Source organism: Rosa chinensis, chromosome 7, assembly GCF_002994745.2.
Source record: "Rosa chinensis cultivar Old Blush chromosome 7, RchiOBHm-V2, whole genome shotgun sequence".
Taxonomy (NCBI): domain Eukaryota; kingdom Viridiplantae; phylum Streptophyta; class Magnoliopsida; order Rosales; family Rosaceae; genus Rosa; species Rosa chinensis.
The window spans coordinates 32237585-32253656 of NC_037094.1; the positions used below are offsets into that span (position 1 = coordinate 32237585).

A 16072-nucleotide genomic window follows, 5' to 3' on the forward strand; every position below is an offset into this window, starting at 1 on the left:
GCATACTCCTCCATTCCAACCTCATTATCATGATAAAGCTCTTGATTTTCATCATCCATGAGTTCATCATTATCCTCATTCCACATAGTTTCATTGGTATCCTCTTGATTTTCATTATCATCATGAAACTATGTAGAATGAGAATAATGAGAAATACATAGATGATGAGAATCAATAGGGTTATGATGATAATGAGGTTGGAATGGAGGAGTATGTAATGAATTTTTTAATTGACTTTGTATTCTCAGTGTTGTGTTATTTTGCATTTTCAATGATTATTTCATATAAAATAATATAGAGCTGGACAACTCTTTTGATTCAAAAAAGGTCTTTCAAAAAGTACCCAGCAAATATTTAATTATACCCAGCAAATCTGTCAATTTTGTATAGAAAGACAGTTAATCCCCCATAAGAAATGACGTTTAAAATCATAGTAAATTACGATAATAACAAAAAGGACAACAACCATAAAATTTAAAATCATGTTTTCTATTTGTATCCAGAAGTTCATAGCGTTCACTGAACAATATCATTTTCTTCCAGCAAGCAAAACCTTGAATCCAAGTTTCACTTTTCATTATAATATTTTCATCTCTTAGGTAGTTAGGTTTAATACGCACAATATCAACAATGTTGTGGGTGCATTCGGGATTTTGGAGGCTTCTAGTTAGGTATGTATATTTTTATTTTTTATTTAACATTAAAAGTTTGATGCTGCATAGAAGTTCAATCGCACTTCATTTGCCAGTAAGAATTATTAATCATCATCCATTGTCACAGTGGGCGGGTTATGTTCTTGAGACGGTAGGCAATGTCAATGTCAGAAGCGGTTGAGTTCTCATTGTTCGACCATTTGGTTCTGATCACATGTTTCAAAATCTAGATTCCTTTCTAGTTCAGGGTGAAGCATGGTGGTTATGGGTGTGTTCGGTGTGGATCTGATCCAAGAGTTAGTGCTTGGAGTTTAGGTTGTTGCTACCTTTGATGGGTGGTGGTGGGTGCTGAACTCTGGAGTTTTTGAAGTTTCAAAAGCTAGGTTGCAACATTGGGCCATTGGTTGAAGTTGCACTTACTGTTTGTGCTGCTAGCACCTCTCTCGGGAGTTTTTCATGTTCGCCACAATTTTATCTCTTTAAATAATGATAAGTGAATAACATTTTAATGTATCACATGGAGTTCATTTTATATAGCAGCAAATGTAGTATTGCCACATCATTTAATGAAAGTTTGTGATTCATAAATAATTATGTTATATCATAAGATGGGCTTTAAGTTAGTACACCAACTGGTAATTCACATAGCATCAATCTTTCTCTTTCATGTCATTCGGATGTGAGACGCTTTTGCTTATTGGTATCATTCCTTGCCTAGATTCGACTTCTTTAAGGATCTTAGTAGACTTGGTTCTAATTGTAATTGAAAATGCTAGGATGAATGTTTTCTGGATATCGGGGATTGAAAGCAATGTTGCTATCCTGGCAGGTATTGTCGTACTGATAACAAAAATTTGTAGTAAACACAACAATTTGTTTACCCAATGAAAACCTCAAATTGAGGTTAAAAATACTGAGGGGCTCTAACTCTTGAGGGCCCAAATGAAAGACAATCCACTAATGGTGAAGAAAGAATTTCTTTACAAACAAAAGTAGCACTAACCACAGCTACAATCGCTAGACTTTTTAGATGATGTGTTTGACTCGAACCTATTCTATCTTCTTCACATGAATGAAAGGCACTGACCTCGACCTTCAATCTTCTTGCATCACAAATTTCTCCACTGATCTTTAGAGAATTATGCAAGTGTATGAGCAATGAATCACTTAATAAGGAACAAGTGATTTTAATGATGCATACATGAAACGTTCTTGCTAAGCAATAACACTTTTTTTACTGATATGAGATGCACACTAATTTCACGCAAAAAGCTAAAAAAATCTAGACAACTTTCTCAGAATTATATGGAGGAAAAAAGATTCATACTCAATCAATGTCTGTAACCTAATTGACTCCTATTAGAAAAAAAACCTTCTAAGAAAATATTTTTAATTAGTTTTTAACAATCCTAAATCAATTAGGACGGATACTCTTAAACAGTACGAATTAACCAGCTGGAATATATCTTTTGTAATCAATATTTAAATACCAGAAAGATACATTCCAAATAAAGACGACCTAAAACCCAAGACAGACTCGGGGATTGCAACGTTGCAATCCCAGTGCATATGCAGACACAAGAAATGCATTTACTTGAGACTTCTCTGAGATCAGTATTGAGGCCCTTCTTCAGCTTCTACAGGATGAAATGAGATGATATACTTCACTTGCCTTGTATGGGAATGCCAACAAGCAACATGTACAAAATCTTGTACTTACAGTAATGATTCAATTCCCCCTAGAATTTGTTAATAGTGATATCGATGTTAAATAAAAATTTATGTCGATATTAAAAATCTCCAAAACTTGTTATAGTGGCAATGGCCAACTGACCAAATTAACTTTGAAAGATGGACGTGCCCACGTAAATAAGCATGGTTTAGTATAGATAAACTAAAAACACGAATAGCATAATGTTGTACGTTCTCCTTATCTTGACTAGGAATACTTTGGATATGGACCAAAGGGTGAAGATTAAGCTGTTTTGTATTTAATTTGTAGATTTAGGTACAAGTATAGCAACTAACTTATTTATCGTCAATGATTATCAAAAGATGAAAAGAATACTACTCCTAGGGAGCCGATGATTGCCCTACAGAGTTCAATGCTGGAAAGTCCCAAATAGGAGCAATTCAATAGGAAAATGATGATAAAGATATTGATTATTTTCTTTATCACCACAAATTTTAGATAACATGTCAAACACTTGTGAGTTGTATAAACACAAGTTTTTCATTTCTTTGGTTGTTGATGCATGTCATGTCCATATGTCATCAAAACAACATGGCAAGGTTATATACAATTTTTTTTGTCTTTATTGATACGAAACCGGTTACGACAAACTACAAAGAAAAATCCATACACAATGCAGCCAACACTGAGATTATCAAAATTGAAGCAACAACAACATTAGTGGCATGAAGACATTACGGCCTCCATGAAGTAATTGCATTGAGCAAATGACCCCATCTTCACTAATCTATCAATAGTAAAATTTATCTCTTACAAAAGTATGTGGTGAAAGGAAAGAGTCAAAAGAAGCAGCTAGCCACTTAATGAAAGAGTCAAAAGAAGCAGTTAGCCACTTAATGTCAAAACTAAGCTCATATACAACGTTGACACACATTTTTGTTTATAAAATCCTTAGTTAAACACAGCGACAACTTTTACGAGAACATGGTGAAGTATGAGATTTCGACCTAAGATTCTAAGAACCTCAAGAGTTTGCTTGGTGGAGCCTAGAAGGACACCGTCCTAATCTTGTCTTGTACATTCGGATTCTAAAAGGGCTGCCGGTTGGAGTTGGTGTCTGTGCTTGCATGCAATCGAGTCACAACTTGGAAGTGGAACAAGGAATGGAAAGTAAAACCAAGGGGATGCAAAAAGTGAAAGGGCTGTAGGATTTGGATTTGAAATTGTATAAATACGTATTCAAAAAAGTTGTGCTCGATCTTTATAGTTTTGAAAGTAACACAATATACTAAGACAAGTCTGAACTTGATTTCAACTATACTGCTACAAGCTTGACTATACCCATCAAAATCCTTCAGTCTATATAATCCAAATAATTATTCATTACCAGGTGAACCAAACTCTCGTCCGTGCCTCCAGGACCCCGTATTACAATATATTATATACATGCATCGTCGATGCATCAAACAGATTTCCTAAGCTGCCCCTTGATTGCCATGTATTATGTATCCTAACATTATGTTGATATACAGAAGGTTTCGTAGTAAATAACTCACAATACACAATAACTAATTTAGGAGTTGAACTCAATTTTCAACCTATAAATTAGAGACTATTTTTACTAGCTAGATCAAATGATACTAGAGCAGATTTCTCTTTATGTAAAATGCGGGGAGATTAAAGAAGCCCTGCTTAAGGCGGCAAGTGTAAGGCATCCCATCACCCCAATGAATTTCTTGTTTTCAGTGTCGAAGCCACTTTGGGACTAGATGGGTCTTGTGACTCACCTGTATTTTTTTTTATTTTTACAAATTCTTATACATATAAAACATATAACATAAATTCTGTTTCTTAATATGTCATTCTGCCAACTTTGCGCAGTGGCCAAGCATATTTGTCCCAGGTTTTCATGTGGCTTGCTGCTGCTTTCACATTATACCTGTGGAGGAAATTTTCAACCACCGTTTCATTTTGAGTTTCAAATCCCCCCTTCATTCTTATATCAATTAGAAAAAAGCATGTAGCTTGGCCCATTTTGGGGACTATTGTGTAAAAGAATTCCTCCTTTATTTTTTTTAACCCCACTCTTGATGTAGCTCGAACACATGACATCTCAAATAGAAAGCAATTGTCTTAACACGAGTCGAAATCCGTACGATTAAAAAGTGGGTCGGTCGCACGAAAAGACAAAGTGAATCTGTATAACCCAATTATGATATATTTTATCTTGAAATTTTGGATGTCGGCACTTGGGAATATTTGAATATTTGATCCTAGGATTAGACAATTTGAAATATTTTTCTTCATCATTATTGAATTTGACTATTTATATTTCATATATAATTATTTATAGGGGCCGTGACCACTTACCCAATTTTAAACTAAAAATTGCCCACTTACTCCAGCAAGAGTTTTTTAACCCCATTTACCCAATCTAACAGTGTTTGACAAAATTGCCCTCATTCCCCTCCTTCTCTCTCTCTCACTCGACTCCCCTCAACCTCTCACCTCCCAGACTCTCTCTCTCCACCGTCGCTGGAATTACGTCGGAAATCCGACTCCAGACCACCAGCTTCTCGTCTCTTCCCACCTCCCCAACACATGTCAAACATACTCAATATCTTACTCAATTCAGCATTTCCACATAGCCGCCACACAAACACACCAAATCCAGCGGTGCTCACAGGCACAGCTCTCAGAGTTATTTCATCAAACACCTTCTGGGCATGCTCCAAATACCCATCAAAAGCCAGAGCAGCCAAGAGTGAGTTGCAAATCTCATGCCCAATATCTTCAATCCCAACCTCGCCGAACACCAAAAGGCAGTGTGGGTTTTCTTTCCTATGATGAGTGAAGCAATCACGAAGCGATAGACCGATGCATCGAGGCCGATTCTCTGGGCTCTGACTTGCTTGAGCAGAGCATCAATGGCGGAAAATTGGCGGAAAAAAGAAAGAGACTTGAGGACTGATTGGTAGGTGGTGGAGGTGTGGGAAAAGGAGGGCTGTTGAGAAGCCTAGTTGAAGAAGCCGAGAGCGAGAGAGTGGTGGTTGAGGAGGAAAGGATCGATGACTCGGGCGACGAGTTGTGGACTCAGTGAGTCACAGCAACCGAGGCGGTGAAGAGCGTTATCTTTTTTCTTTTTCTTTTTTCTTTTTTTTGGTCTGGAAGAAGAAACTTCATGAGCGAGTCAGCCTTGAAATCACATTACTGGGGGGGGGGGCAATAATATGTCTATTGCCCCCTAATAGACCAACATAGTACACTACATTTCCACTCTGTAAACACAAATAAACGTATCAGCTATCAAAAACATAATTCCCACAAATAATAACATAGAGTCAATAGATTATTGGGGGGCAATAATCTGTCTATTGCCCCCCAGTATACCAACTAACAGCCCTCAATTTTACCCCCTATTCACACACTACTACTATTTAATAAATAGAAATTTTTTTTTGAAGGCAATAATATGATTACTGGGGGGCAATAATATGGTTACTGAGTATTATTGGGGGGCAATAAATTCAGACGCCGGAATCTCGACACCAGTCCGGAGCCGGATTCCGGTCGCCGGATTTCGATCACCTGTCGGCGGTCGGCCACTGGTCACTGGAGTCGGGCAAGGTGGAGGATGACTTCTACCTTAGAGTGTTTTTTGCCCTCTAAGTGAGAAAGAAGGAGAGGGCAAAAAAGTCCCAAAATAAATAAAAAAGAATTAATTGGGTATTAGGGAAATAATCCCTTAAAGTGTTTTGGGTAAACGGGGTTAAAAAACTGTTAGTGGAGCAAGTGGGCAATTTTTAAGCTGAAATTGGGTAAATGATCATTTCCCCTTATTTATATTCTTCGTCTTATGGAATTTTTAGTAATTTAATCAATTTATGTATTTTTTTAGTTAAATGGGTCGCAATGATAACCTTTAAATGGGTCATTTGTCCAACACGACACGACATATTCATTAAATGGGTTAAGCGGGTTGGAAACGGGTATCCAGTTTAATAAATAATTTGGGTTTTAATTTGTTTAAATTTTCAACACGATTATTAAATGCGTTGGATTTGGGTGTGTCTCCTGTGACACGACAAATACCTTGACCCGACACAATCCCAACACAACAGAACCCATTGACAGCCCTAATTGTAACCAAAATAAAAAATCAGCTTTTCTTTATCTAAAAAAATTAATTTCAAAATCCCAATCTCAACAGGTCCTTAATTAATATCGACTAGAAACTGTGCACATCCTATGAGTGTGGAGAAGTGGTGGTTACCAGTTTAGAAGTGGGTAGTTAATTTCTCAAAAATAATATATATATTTTAAAATTATTTATTTAACTGTTGACTTTTTTATCCCTAACAATTAGATAGATATATAAAGTTATTTAATATTTTGAGGGTATAAAAGTAAAAAATTTCCGTTCTTGCTAACAAAGTCTTTTCTCTTAATAATAGTGTAGATAAACAAAACAACCTTAAAGAAACTATACTTTTTGTTTTTTTAATACATGACAATGAATTCTTTTAGGCAACCAATATATCCTCCTATGTAGTGCACTTCATCAAATAGTATAAATTTTTTGGATACCATACTAATGTGCATGGATTTATATTTGAACAAAACACAATTTCGTTATTATTGGCCAATAAAAAAAAACACAGTTTTGTTAATCCCTTTATCACCATACCAAAATTAAGAGAGAACAATCTACCCAATATGGTAATGGTCCTATTCGGAAATACCATTGCCATTATAAAGATTTTGGATTAGGAGCAATGGAAGTGTTGTAATTTACTAAAAGAGGAGGACAAAAAATATATTTTCTTGAGATGCTCCTATTTTTGTCTCTTTCCTTGTTTTGGCCGAGAACTAACTCAATGTTGATATGACGTATGTTGAATGTTTCTAATTTGTAGCTAGGTGTTTTGAAGTCGATGTGAAAGGTTATAAACAACTCACCAAAACTTCTATCCTATACAAAGAGATTTTTCTCACACTGCATCCACCAATTCCACTCTCATCAACATCAAACATGCAACGATTTGAAATTTGCCACACACCAATTGCTCAATAGTTCAAGAATTCTTTGGACAATAGGACCATTGATATTGGATTTTTTGAATGCTTTTTTTCACACGATTCTCCGAATTTTTTCTTTTTTCTTTTTTCTTTTATCAAGATTAGGGTTTTCAAGCTTAGAATTTCCACCATCTAGAAGAGGAAAAATTTCACTAAACTAAACATTAGTTGGTCCAATTATATATCCATCATCTTTAAAGCTCCCATCTCATAATTAAATTAAGGGATATCATTTTTTGTTTTGGTCTGTTTAACCAGATATGTAGTCAGTGTTGTGTAATGGAATCACTCCTATCACTCAACAAATTTAGCACCAACACGCAGGGAGTTATATCTGAAAAGACACCAATACTATTACGATCAATAATCCACCCATTACTGTATATTCTTCGTGTTGTTGTGTTTCTTTTTTGATGTCAAACTTCTCTTTTCAAAACATCAGTTTGTGTATCAACAGTTTTGCTACATTGTTTAGGATATCTCAGATTAATGTTAATTCATTGTGCAGAATGGAGTTAATCTAATAAAAGTGCTACCTCTCCACGTCTCAAGTGGGTCTCGAGAGACCTTTTGCTATGTGGAGCCTATTATTTGATTTTGTCACCAGATCTTCGCTTTTAAGAGGCAGACGAAAAAAACAGTTATATATGAATATCTTTCATTTTCTTGTACGTTTGGTAATAAAATCACAATCCTCCAAAGTCCAAATCTACAAAAGCCAAAACAGAAAAATATATCTGAAAATAATAATGCTCACAAAGATATGAATTGCCCATAGTTTTTTGTCCAAAATTTTGGACCTCACATCTCTCCTTGTTTCTTGGAAGTTTAGGGTATGGACAAGGCACAGTGGCACACAGTGGACCACCATGAAAAACAAAACTGAATCATAAAAAATAATGATAATAATAATAATAATAATAATAAAATTAAAATAAAAACTCTTGAGCTTTCCATATAACAAGAAAAAAAAAAAATTTAAAAAAAACAAGGGAGCTGATGTTATTAGCACTTCTCCATAGTCGCCGTGCAGTCAGAAATTTTTCAATCATGATATATCCTCCAATACTTCCCTCATTTCCTTTTCAATTTCTTGAACCCTCTATTCTCATGACTTGTTCTTCCTTTAGTCTATCAGATTAACTGTCCTCTATCCCTATTTTCAGGGTTTCAATTGATGATCTTTCGAGTTAATGCATTTGGACTGTGATGTTAAGAATGTACTTCACAATTCCTAACATGTTGGTGGAGTAAATGAAAAACTCCCACATGAATTTGATGGCAACATCCAAAGCAAAACAGGTCTTCTTCATTTGATTCATAAGACTTGAAAGCTGCGTTGTACTAGAAGCGTGCCAGGCCAGACTGCCATCTTCCAAGTTCTTTACCCATTCTTCATCCTTCCTCCAAGTGCTGCCATATCTGTACAATGGTCGTCGTTTTCTTTTCACTTTCTTGAACAAGCAGAAGCAGAAGGTCATCTTCTTGCTTTACTACTGAAAACCTGAACGGTAATAAATACACACCAACCAGCATCGCATCAAAACAACTAGCCATCCAATTTTCGCAGCATCAAAACTTTATCACCTAATTGAGTGTACTGCCTTGGAAACCGAGAAAAGGATATCTACATCCAATCTTTAATGTCCCTGCTCCATACGTTGATCCAAAAGGAAGAAAAACTGTCAACAGCAACATCACACCTACAGTGAGACGATGAAAAGCATACAAAACCTTTAAGACAAGACCAGAATTAAAATAAAATCTTTAAGAAAGAAGGGTTAGTTTAAGAGCAGATAAAGAAACCAAGGGTAGTATTGGAAGTGCAAATTGTAAAATCTTAGATAAAGAGAAATTTAACGAGTTCAAGATTACTATTTGGGTATGCCAATAACAGCTTCCCAATAATCATCTTCCCGTTCTATATTTTAAATCAGCAAATTTAGTTTTAGATTACAAATGCTATCCCCAACCCTGCCTGATAAAGAAAATAAATAAATTCATCTTATCAAGGTATTGAAGGATCCCATTGTGAATCCTAATTACATTCCTTAGTCAGCTTAACCTTATTCCATGTAAGTTAAAAGTATATGTTGCCTATACAGATCAAATTCCCGTAAAAACCTGAAAAATTTGACCACATAAGAATACAGTTTACGAGAACAATTGCAAATGATTTTTTCCAAAATGCTACATTTCATTTCACTTCCAAAATTTTACATCATTAAAGGTCTCAAGAACTTTCAAAATAATTCAGTGACAGCATCAGCATTTTATTTTTAAAATTGATCTTACCCAGTGCAGTATGATTTTCGTACAAAATCTAACACTTCTTTTGAAAAAAAGTTAACAAAAAAATTTGTTTCTATAACTTATCAAAATAAGAAATCATTTATTCTATTTCCATATGTATTTCTCATACTGATTTTTGCATACTTGTTATCTTAGTTAATGCTTCATACCTTATCTCTTATTAAGTGAAGTTGCTACTTGAGCCCCCTCATATGGGACCAGAGGATTTTTAGACTCCTTTCTCAATATAGTGGACAAATTTCTGACAAAAGAAAAAAAAATGTAAGGAGAAGAAATTAGATGAAGTGCAAAGCCAACCAGAAGAAGGAAAAGGAGAGCAACTAGGAAAATATCACATAATTCCGGGGAATAACCACTAAAAGTAGTCTTTATAAAACATAAATTTTTTTTCCCTTTCTTTTTGTGTTTTTCAAGGGAATCATGTATTATCAGAATCATAATTCATTTAGTACAACCGTTGTTACTACAATGACAAGATTCAAAATATATCTTGAACTAGGCAACCAAATTCAAAATTGCTAACTAGAGTAATCACATGAAAGAAACAATCATGTACTCAGTATGCTTTCCCAAGTAGAACACCAAAAACCCAACTAATCAACATGTTCATAACATTACCATAAACTAGGGATTGTAATCCCTGAATTGATGGGTTCTATCCCAAATCCTAACCTCTTACAATGGAAAAGAGAAAGTAAACAAAGAAAGGAGTTGGAAAAGAAATCTCAATTTTGTTATCCTCAAACATATCTATTCCAAAATTGAATTCTAACCTTAGGTATTTCTGTTATATGCCACAGCCTTGAAAACCTTTACTCTAGCTTCCAACCACCAACATACATAGGGGCTTCTAACTCCAGAAAAAGAGATTGAATAACAAAAAGAATATATAGTTCCATGCAATAGAACTGCATCATTCATTGGCAAAAAAATTTCATGTTAGCATGTCTAAACATGCAAGGATTTTTCATGCAAAATTTTGAATACATTACCTTTTGCATGCTTCCATATGATTCCTGATATTCACATCTATTGGGCTGATACAAGCTGTCAATACATGTTGCATAAGTGATTCCATCTAGAGGTACATCTTTACCAGACAAGATCACATTATTCAAAAGCATATTCCACTTTCCTGTGCTTGCAAAACTAGGTCTAAGTGACTGCATCTGGGACAATTCCCTTTTTTGCCATCTCACATTGAAGTATATTTTTTTCTTCCATGTTGCCTAGCTTACAATACCCATCCATCATGACAGTATATGTAATTTCATTCGGTTGTATGTTATATGGGACATCTCTAGAAAAATACTCCTCGCTTTATCCATTTGGCCTAGCTTACAATAACCACAAATCACTTCAGCATAACAAGCGACATTTGCCACCAAACCATTCCTCCTCATTTCATCAATGAGCTCTTTTGCATCCTCGACATGGCCAATGTTGCATAGCCTATTTATAAGAGAAAAATATGTGGCATAAGTTGGTTGAATGCCATTGTTTTTCATGTCATGGAATAGGCCAAGAGCTCCAATCATATTCCCATCTATACAATATGCACTGATTAGTGTATTATAAACAACGGAATTTGGCTCCACTTTCTTAGTCACCAACTTACTAAACAGGAGTTCAGCATCTTTGATTCTACCAGAGTTACAGTATCCTTCCATCATCACCTCATATGTATAAACGTTGGCCACAAGACCATGATTTTCGCATTCAACCCAAAATTTAACAGCATCGTCCACTTTGCCCATACTACATAGACTATGCAATAGCATATTGTAAGTGTTGATGTCAGGATCAATTCCTTGCTTAGACATCTCTTCTCTAAACTTAAAACCTTGTGCCACTCTTCCCTCCTTGCAACAACTTAAGATGAGTGTGTTGTATGAGAACTTATCCAATGCCAAACCCCTCTCAAGCATTGCCTTGAGTAGCCTAACAACTTCTTTGATGCTACCAAATTCACAAAGTCTATGGATTAGAGAATTTGTGGTCGCTGTGTTGGCTGCAAACCCCTTCTCCGATAGCCTAAACCAAAGTTCGATTGCCTCTAAATTCTTCCCATCTTTGCACAGCCCAACAAACAATGTAGTAAGCAAACTATCACTGGGCCTAAAGTTTCTTAATAACATTTCGGTAGTGAATCTTAGTGCAGAATCAAACCTAGATTTCATGCATAACCAGTCAATGACTGAGTAAGAAACAACTTGGCTGACTGGTAAACCACTGGCTAGCATCTTGTCCAAAAATTGCTCAGCATGCTCAAATTGATTACTTTTACAAAATCCATGCAGTAGCGAATTCAGAGTAACAGAATTAGGGGTAACCCCATTCGATACTATATCATCCCTTACCTCGAGTGCCTCGCCAATATTTCCCATTGTACAACACCCATTAATGAGAGTTTTATATACAACTTCATTCGGGACAAACCCCCAACTACGCATTTCCTTGAAAACACAATTTGCCTAATAAAACTTCTCCAGCTTAATCAAACCATTAATGAGCACACTGTATGTTATAAGACTCGGCTTCACATTATTCTTTACCATCTTCTCCTTAAACTGGAAAGCCGCCTCTAATCTTCTACTCTTACATAGCCCGTGGATAACGCTATTGTACGTTACCACATTTGGAGCAACACCAATGCTCTCAATTTTTGAGAACACAGCTATTGCATCATCCACCTTCCCTCCCTTGCAAAACGCATTAATTGCAGTAGTAAACAAGAAAACATTAGGACAAACACCTCGAGTCATAACTTCAAATACATGATAGCTCTTCTTAAGTTCGTTAGCCTTCACTAAAGAACTCAGCAAAACATTACAAGTCTTCAAAGACGGAAGCACACCCTTATCCGAAAAATGCTCAAACACATCAACAGCATAACCAAAACCCAAATTCTTGAACTGGGTACAGTAAGCATAAATTAATATATCCAATGCCTGAATCCCCAGAGCCGGTTGGGACGCATTGTTCAACTCCGACATTGCCACGGCTATCTCAATATGCTTGCTGTTGGGGTCAGCACACAAAACTGGGACATTCCCATCAATCAAACGAATCAAAAGAAACCTCGCAGGAGGCCCAAGATTTGAAGCAATGAGCAAATGAACCAAAACACAGAAAGATCGAACAGTAAACCGAAACTTAAAGGATTGAGAAGCAAAATGAAAGAAATGAAGGACTGTTTTGGGGTTCACATTGGACCTAATGGAGTAGAATAACTGATCAAATTCATGAGGGGACAAAAGGGGCATGAGAGATTCACATTTAGAAGAATCCAAAGATGGGTTTGAGAGAATAGAAGATACCCAGTTGAGCAAAACCGGATTGGGAGGCCGTGGTGGACTCGGAGGCTGTAACAGTGGCGGCTTGGGAGGGTCGTGGAGGCGTTGGAAGGTCAATGTCATGCCGTTAAGGGGCGTGTGATTGGATAGAAGAGAGAAGCAGGTTTGGAGATCGGAAGCCTTCTCAAATCCATTGAGAATTGCATGTACCGAGTGCTTTTGAGATTTTGGATTTTGAGGGTTTTAGGGAAGGGTTTATGAGAGTGAAGCCGGCCATGGCCTCATAGAGAGTCTGTTGCTTTGAGAAGGGGAAATAGAGCCACGATATAACCTACATTTTATCAATTACATTATAACTATTCATTAATTAGGAGTCAGAAATTGATTCAAGAATATATAAATCATTTGCGATACCGGTGTATGTATTTTTACCGATGATGTTTGCACTTTGTTGATATATGACTCTCTTTGGTCATCATGATCATCTTTCCAGCCTCAAGGTGAACCGGAAATTTTCACAACTCTATCATTATCTATTTAGACTTGAGAAGTTCTGTTCATGGCCAATGGTATGATGTTTCTTACGAATAGACCCGTTATTAAATCCTAATCGTATCATTTTTAACAATTTCTTTCGTACCAAATAAGTTCTTTCATCAAAACAAAAACAAAAATATATAAACCCTTGGGTTGGTGCCAGGCAACTAGACTGGATCGGACTGAGGTGGTGTGGTGTTCGATGGCGAGTAGGTGCTACCAGGGTTTGAAATATCTACGATATGACATATCCCCCGATATCTCCTTTTTTCAACCAACCAATATATTTTAGGGGGTGAATATCTTATCTTCTGCCGTTTCTGTGAAATTTCTCCGACATCGTCAAATATCCTCGATATATTAGATATTTGAGATATATCCCCGATAAAGTAAAGAAATATCTGTAAAATTTGATGGAACAAAAAAATAGAAAAAACTTAGTAATTCTCTAAATGCAAATCTGTGTGAAGAGAGATCTCCTTAAGGCAAATCTGGGTGAGCAGAAATCCCCTCAAGAGGAATCTAGGTGAGTAGAAAATCCCCTCAAGACGAATATGGGTGAGAAGTGATTTTCTAAATGTAAATCTGTGTGAGGAGAGATTTGGTACTGTGTAGTCTAATTCTCTAAGTTTTGACTCTATCAGTTTAGGCACAGAGCGCGGTGGGATCTCAAATGAATCTCATGGAGGCAACAATCAATTTGGCTATGATGCTTATAGATATAATCAATATGGAGAAGTATATGATCAGTCATCCAGTTGGATTCATCATTATTATTCCCTTATAGGGAAAACAGTTGGCAGCTCTAAAGAGATCTATAACTATTATGTTCATCACTACAATTCGTACTATATGGGTCATATGTCTTGGTCTGATTATTGTATTTTCGTAAACTAGCGAGCGGGTTTTCAATCACGTAGAGTCTCATTTTGGATGTAGATGAAGTTGACATTCATATGTATTTATATGTAATTCTAATAAATTAACTCTTTCAAAAACGGTATATTTTCTCCTATATCCTGGCCCCGATATTTCCGATGTCTCCATTTTTCAAAGTTTCGATAGAGATTTAAAATTGATATTTAAAACTTTGGGTGCTACTACCACTAGTGTTATCTTCCTATCGGTTATTGGTTCTTAATGATGTGGGTGGCGCGTTCTTGTGAAAGGACGAGTTTGCTGAAGGGTCACTTTAAGGGAGGTTAGGTTCCCAATTTTTATGTTGCGGCTATAATGCTTTGGTGGTCAAGGTTCTAAATCTCTGCGATATTTCCGATATATCCCCCGATATCTCCTTTTTTCGACGGACCGATATATCTAGGGGGTAAATATCTTATCTGTCACCGTTTCTGCGAAATTTCTCCGACATCGTCAAATATCCCCGATATATTAGATATTTGCGATATATCAAGATAAAGTGAAGAAATATCTGTAAAATTTGAGGTAAAAATAAAAATAAAAAACTCAGTAATTCTCTAAATGAAAATCTGTGTGAAGAGATATTTCCTAAAGGCAAAGTTGAGTGAGGAGAAATCCCCTCAAGGTGAATCTAGGTGAGTAGAAAATCCCCTCAAGGCGAATCTAGGTGAGGAAAAAAAATCCCCTCAAGGCAAATCTAGGTGAGGAGAATTGGATAAATACCCTCAAGGCGATTTTGGGTGAGAAGTAATTCTCTAAAAGTCTAAATGCAAATCTGTGTGAGGAGAGATTTGGTACTGTGTAGTGACTGTAGTCTGTGACTATTTCTGTAACTCTGTATGCAGTTTGTAACTCTGTAGTTGAATAATAGAAAGAAGATAAAGCCATAAAGGTTCAATTATTCAAATGAGGCCAAATGACATTGCAGAAGGAAGTCAAGGAACCATATATGGATGACATGATGAGAAGAGAGTGCAGAGTACAGAGTATTAAATTTTGGCTATGCATCTTGAAAAAGTGAGGAATAACGAAGCTATTGTGTAGTCTGTGTCTTAAACCTAAAATTTTTTTTTGGAAGTTGTCTCTTGTTTTAGTGGATCAACATAATTAAAAATAGAAAGTGATATATGATATGAAGCAAACTACAGACGGTTAAATAGTTAAATGTAATTCATCTTTTTTATTGATTTTATTTTATTAAGTGCAATGTTTATAAAACTATACAAAGGGCCCCAAATTGATCAGCGAAGGAAATTTCCTACCAATTTCCCATAGAAATTATTGGTGGGAGACTTGAATAATAATTTGGTCGTCAAGTTACTCTTTCTTGGTTGGTGATGATGCTTAGTTTGTCCTCTATTGTTAGTTGGCGAGTTCCTCCACCTGAGAGGCATTATTATTACTCACACTGTGAGTGTATAGTCTGTAGTTGAATAGTATAAAGAAGCTAAAAGTTCAAATGCTAAAGTAACTATCAAATGGAATAGGTGAATAACATGCATAAAGAGACTCAGAGCAGGCTACTCAGGCACGGACGGAGAGGGGGCTGCAGCACACCTCAACATCTTGAGAAAAAAATAATG

General features: G+C 36.1%; 1 protein-coding gene across 1 annotated transcript; it reads right to left on the bottom strand.

Moving 5' to 3' along the window:
* Nucleotides 1–9887: 9887 nt before the first annotated feature.
* LOC112180451 (pentatricopeptide repeat-containing protein At4g19440, chloroplastic) lies at nucleotides 9888–13352 on the bottom strand. Its single transcript, XM_024319017.2, is given in 6 exon segments — nucleotides 9888–9979; nucleotides 10512–10646; nucleotides 10731–10842; nucleotides 10844–11030; nucleotides 11033–13159; nucleotides 13162–13352. Coding segments are annotated over 5 exon segments (2601 nt in total). The 5' UTR covers nucleotides 13241–13352; the 3' UTR covers nucleotides 9888–9979; nucleotides 10512–10550.
* Between the last annotated feature and the right edge of the window lie 2720 nt (nucleotides 13353–16072).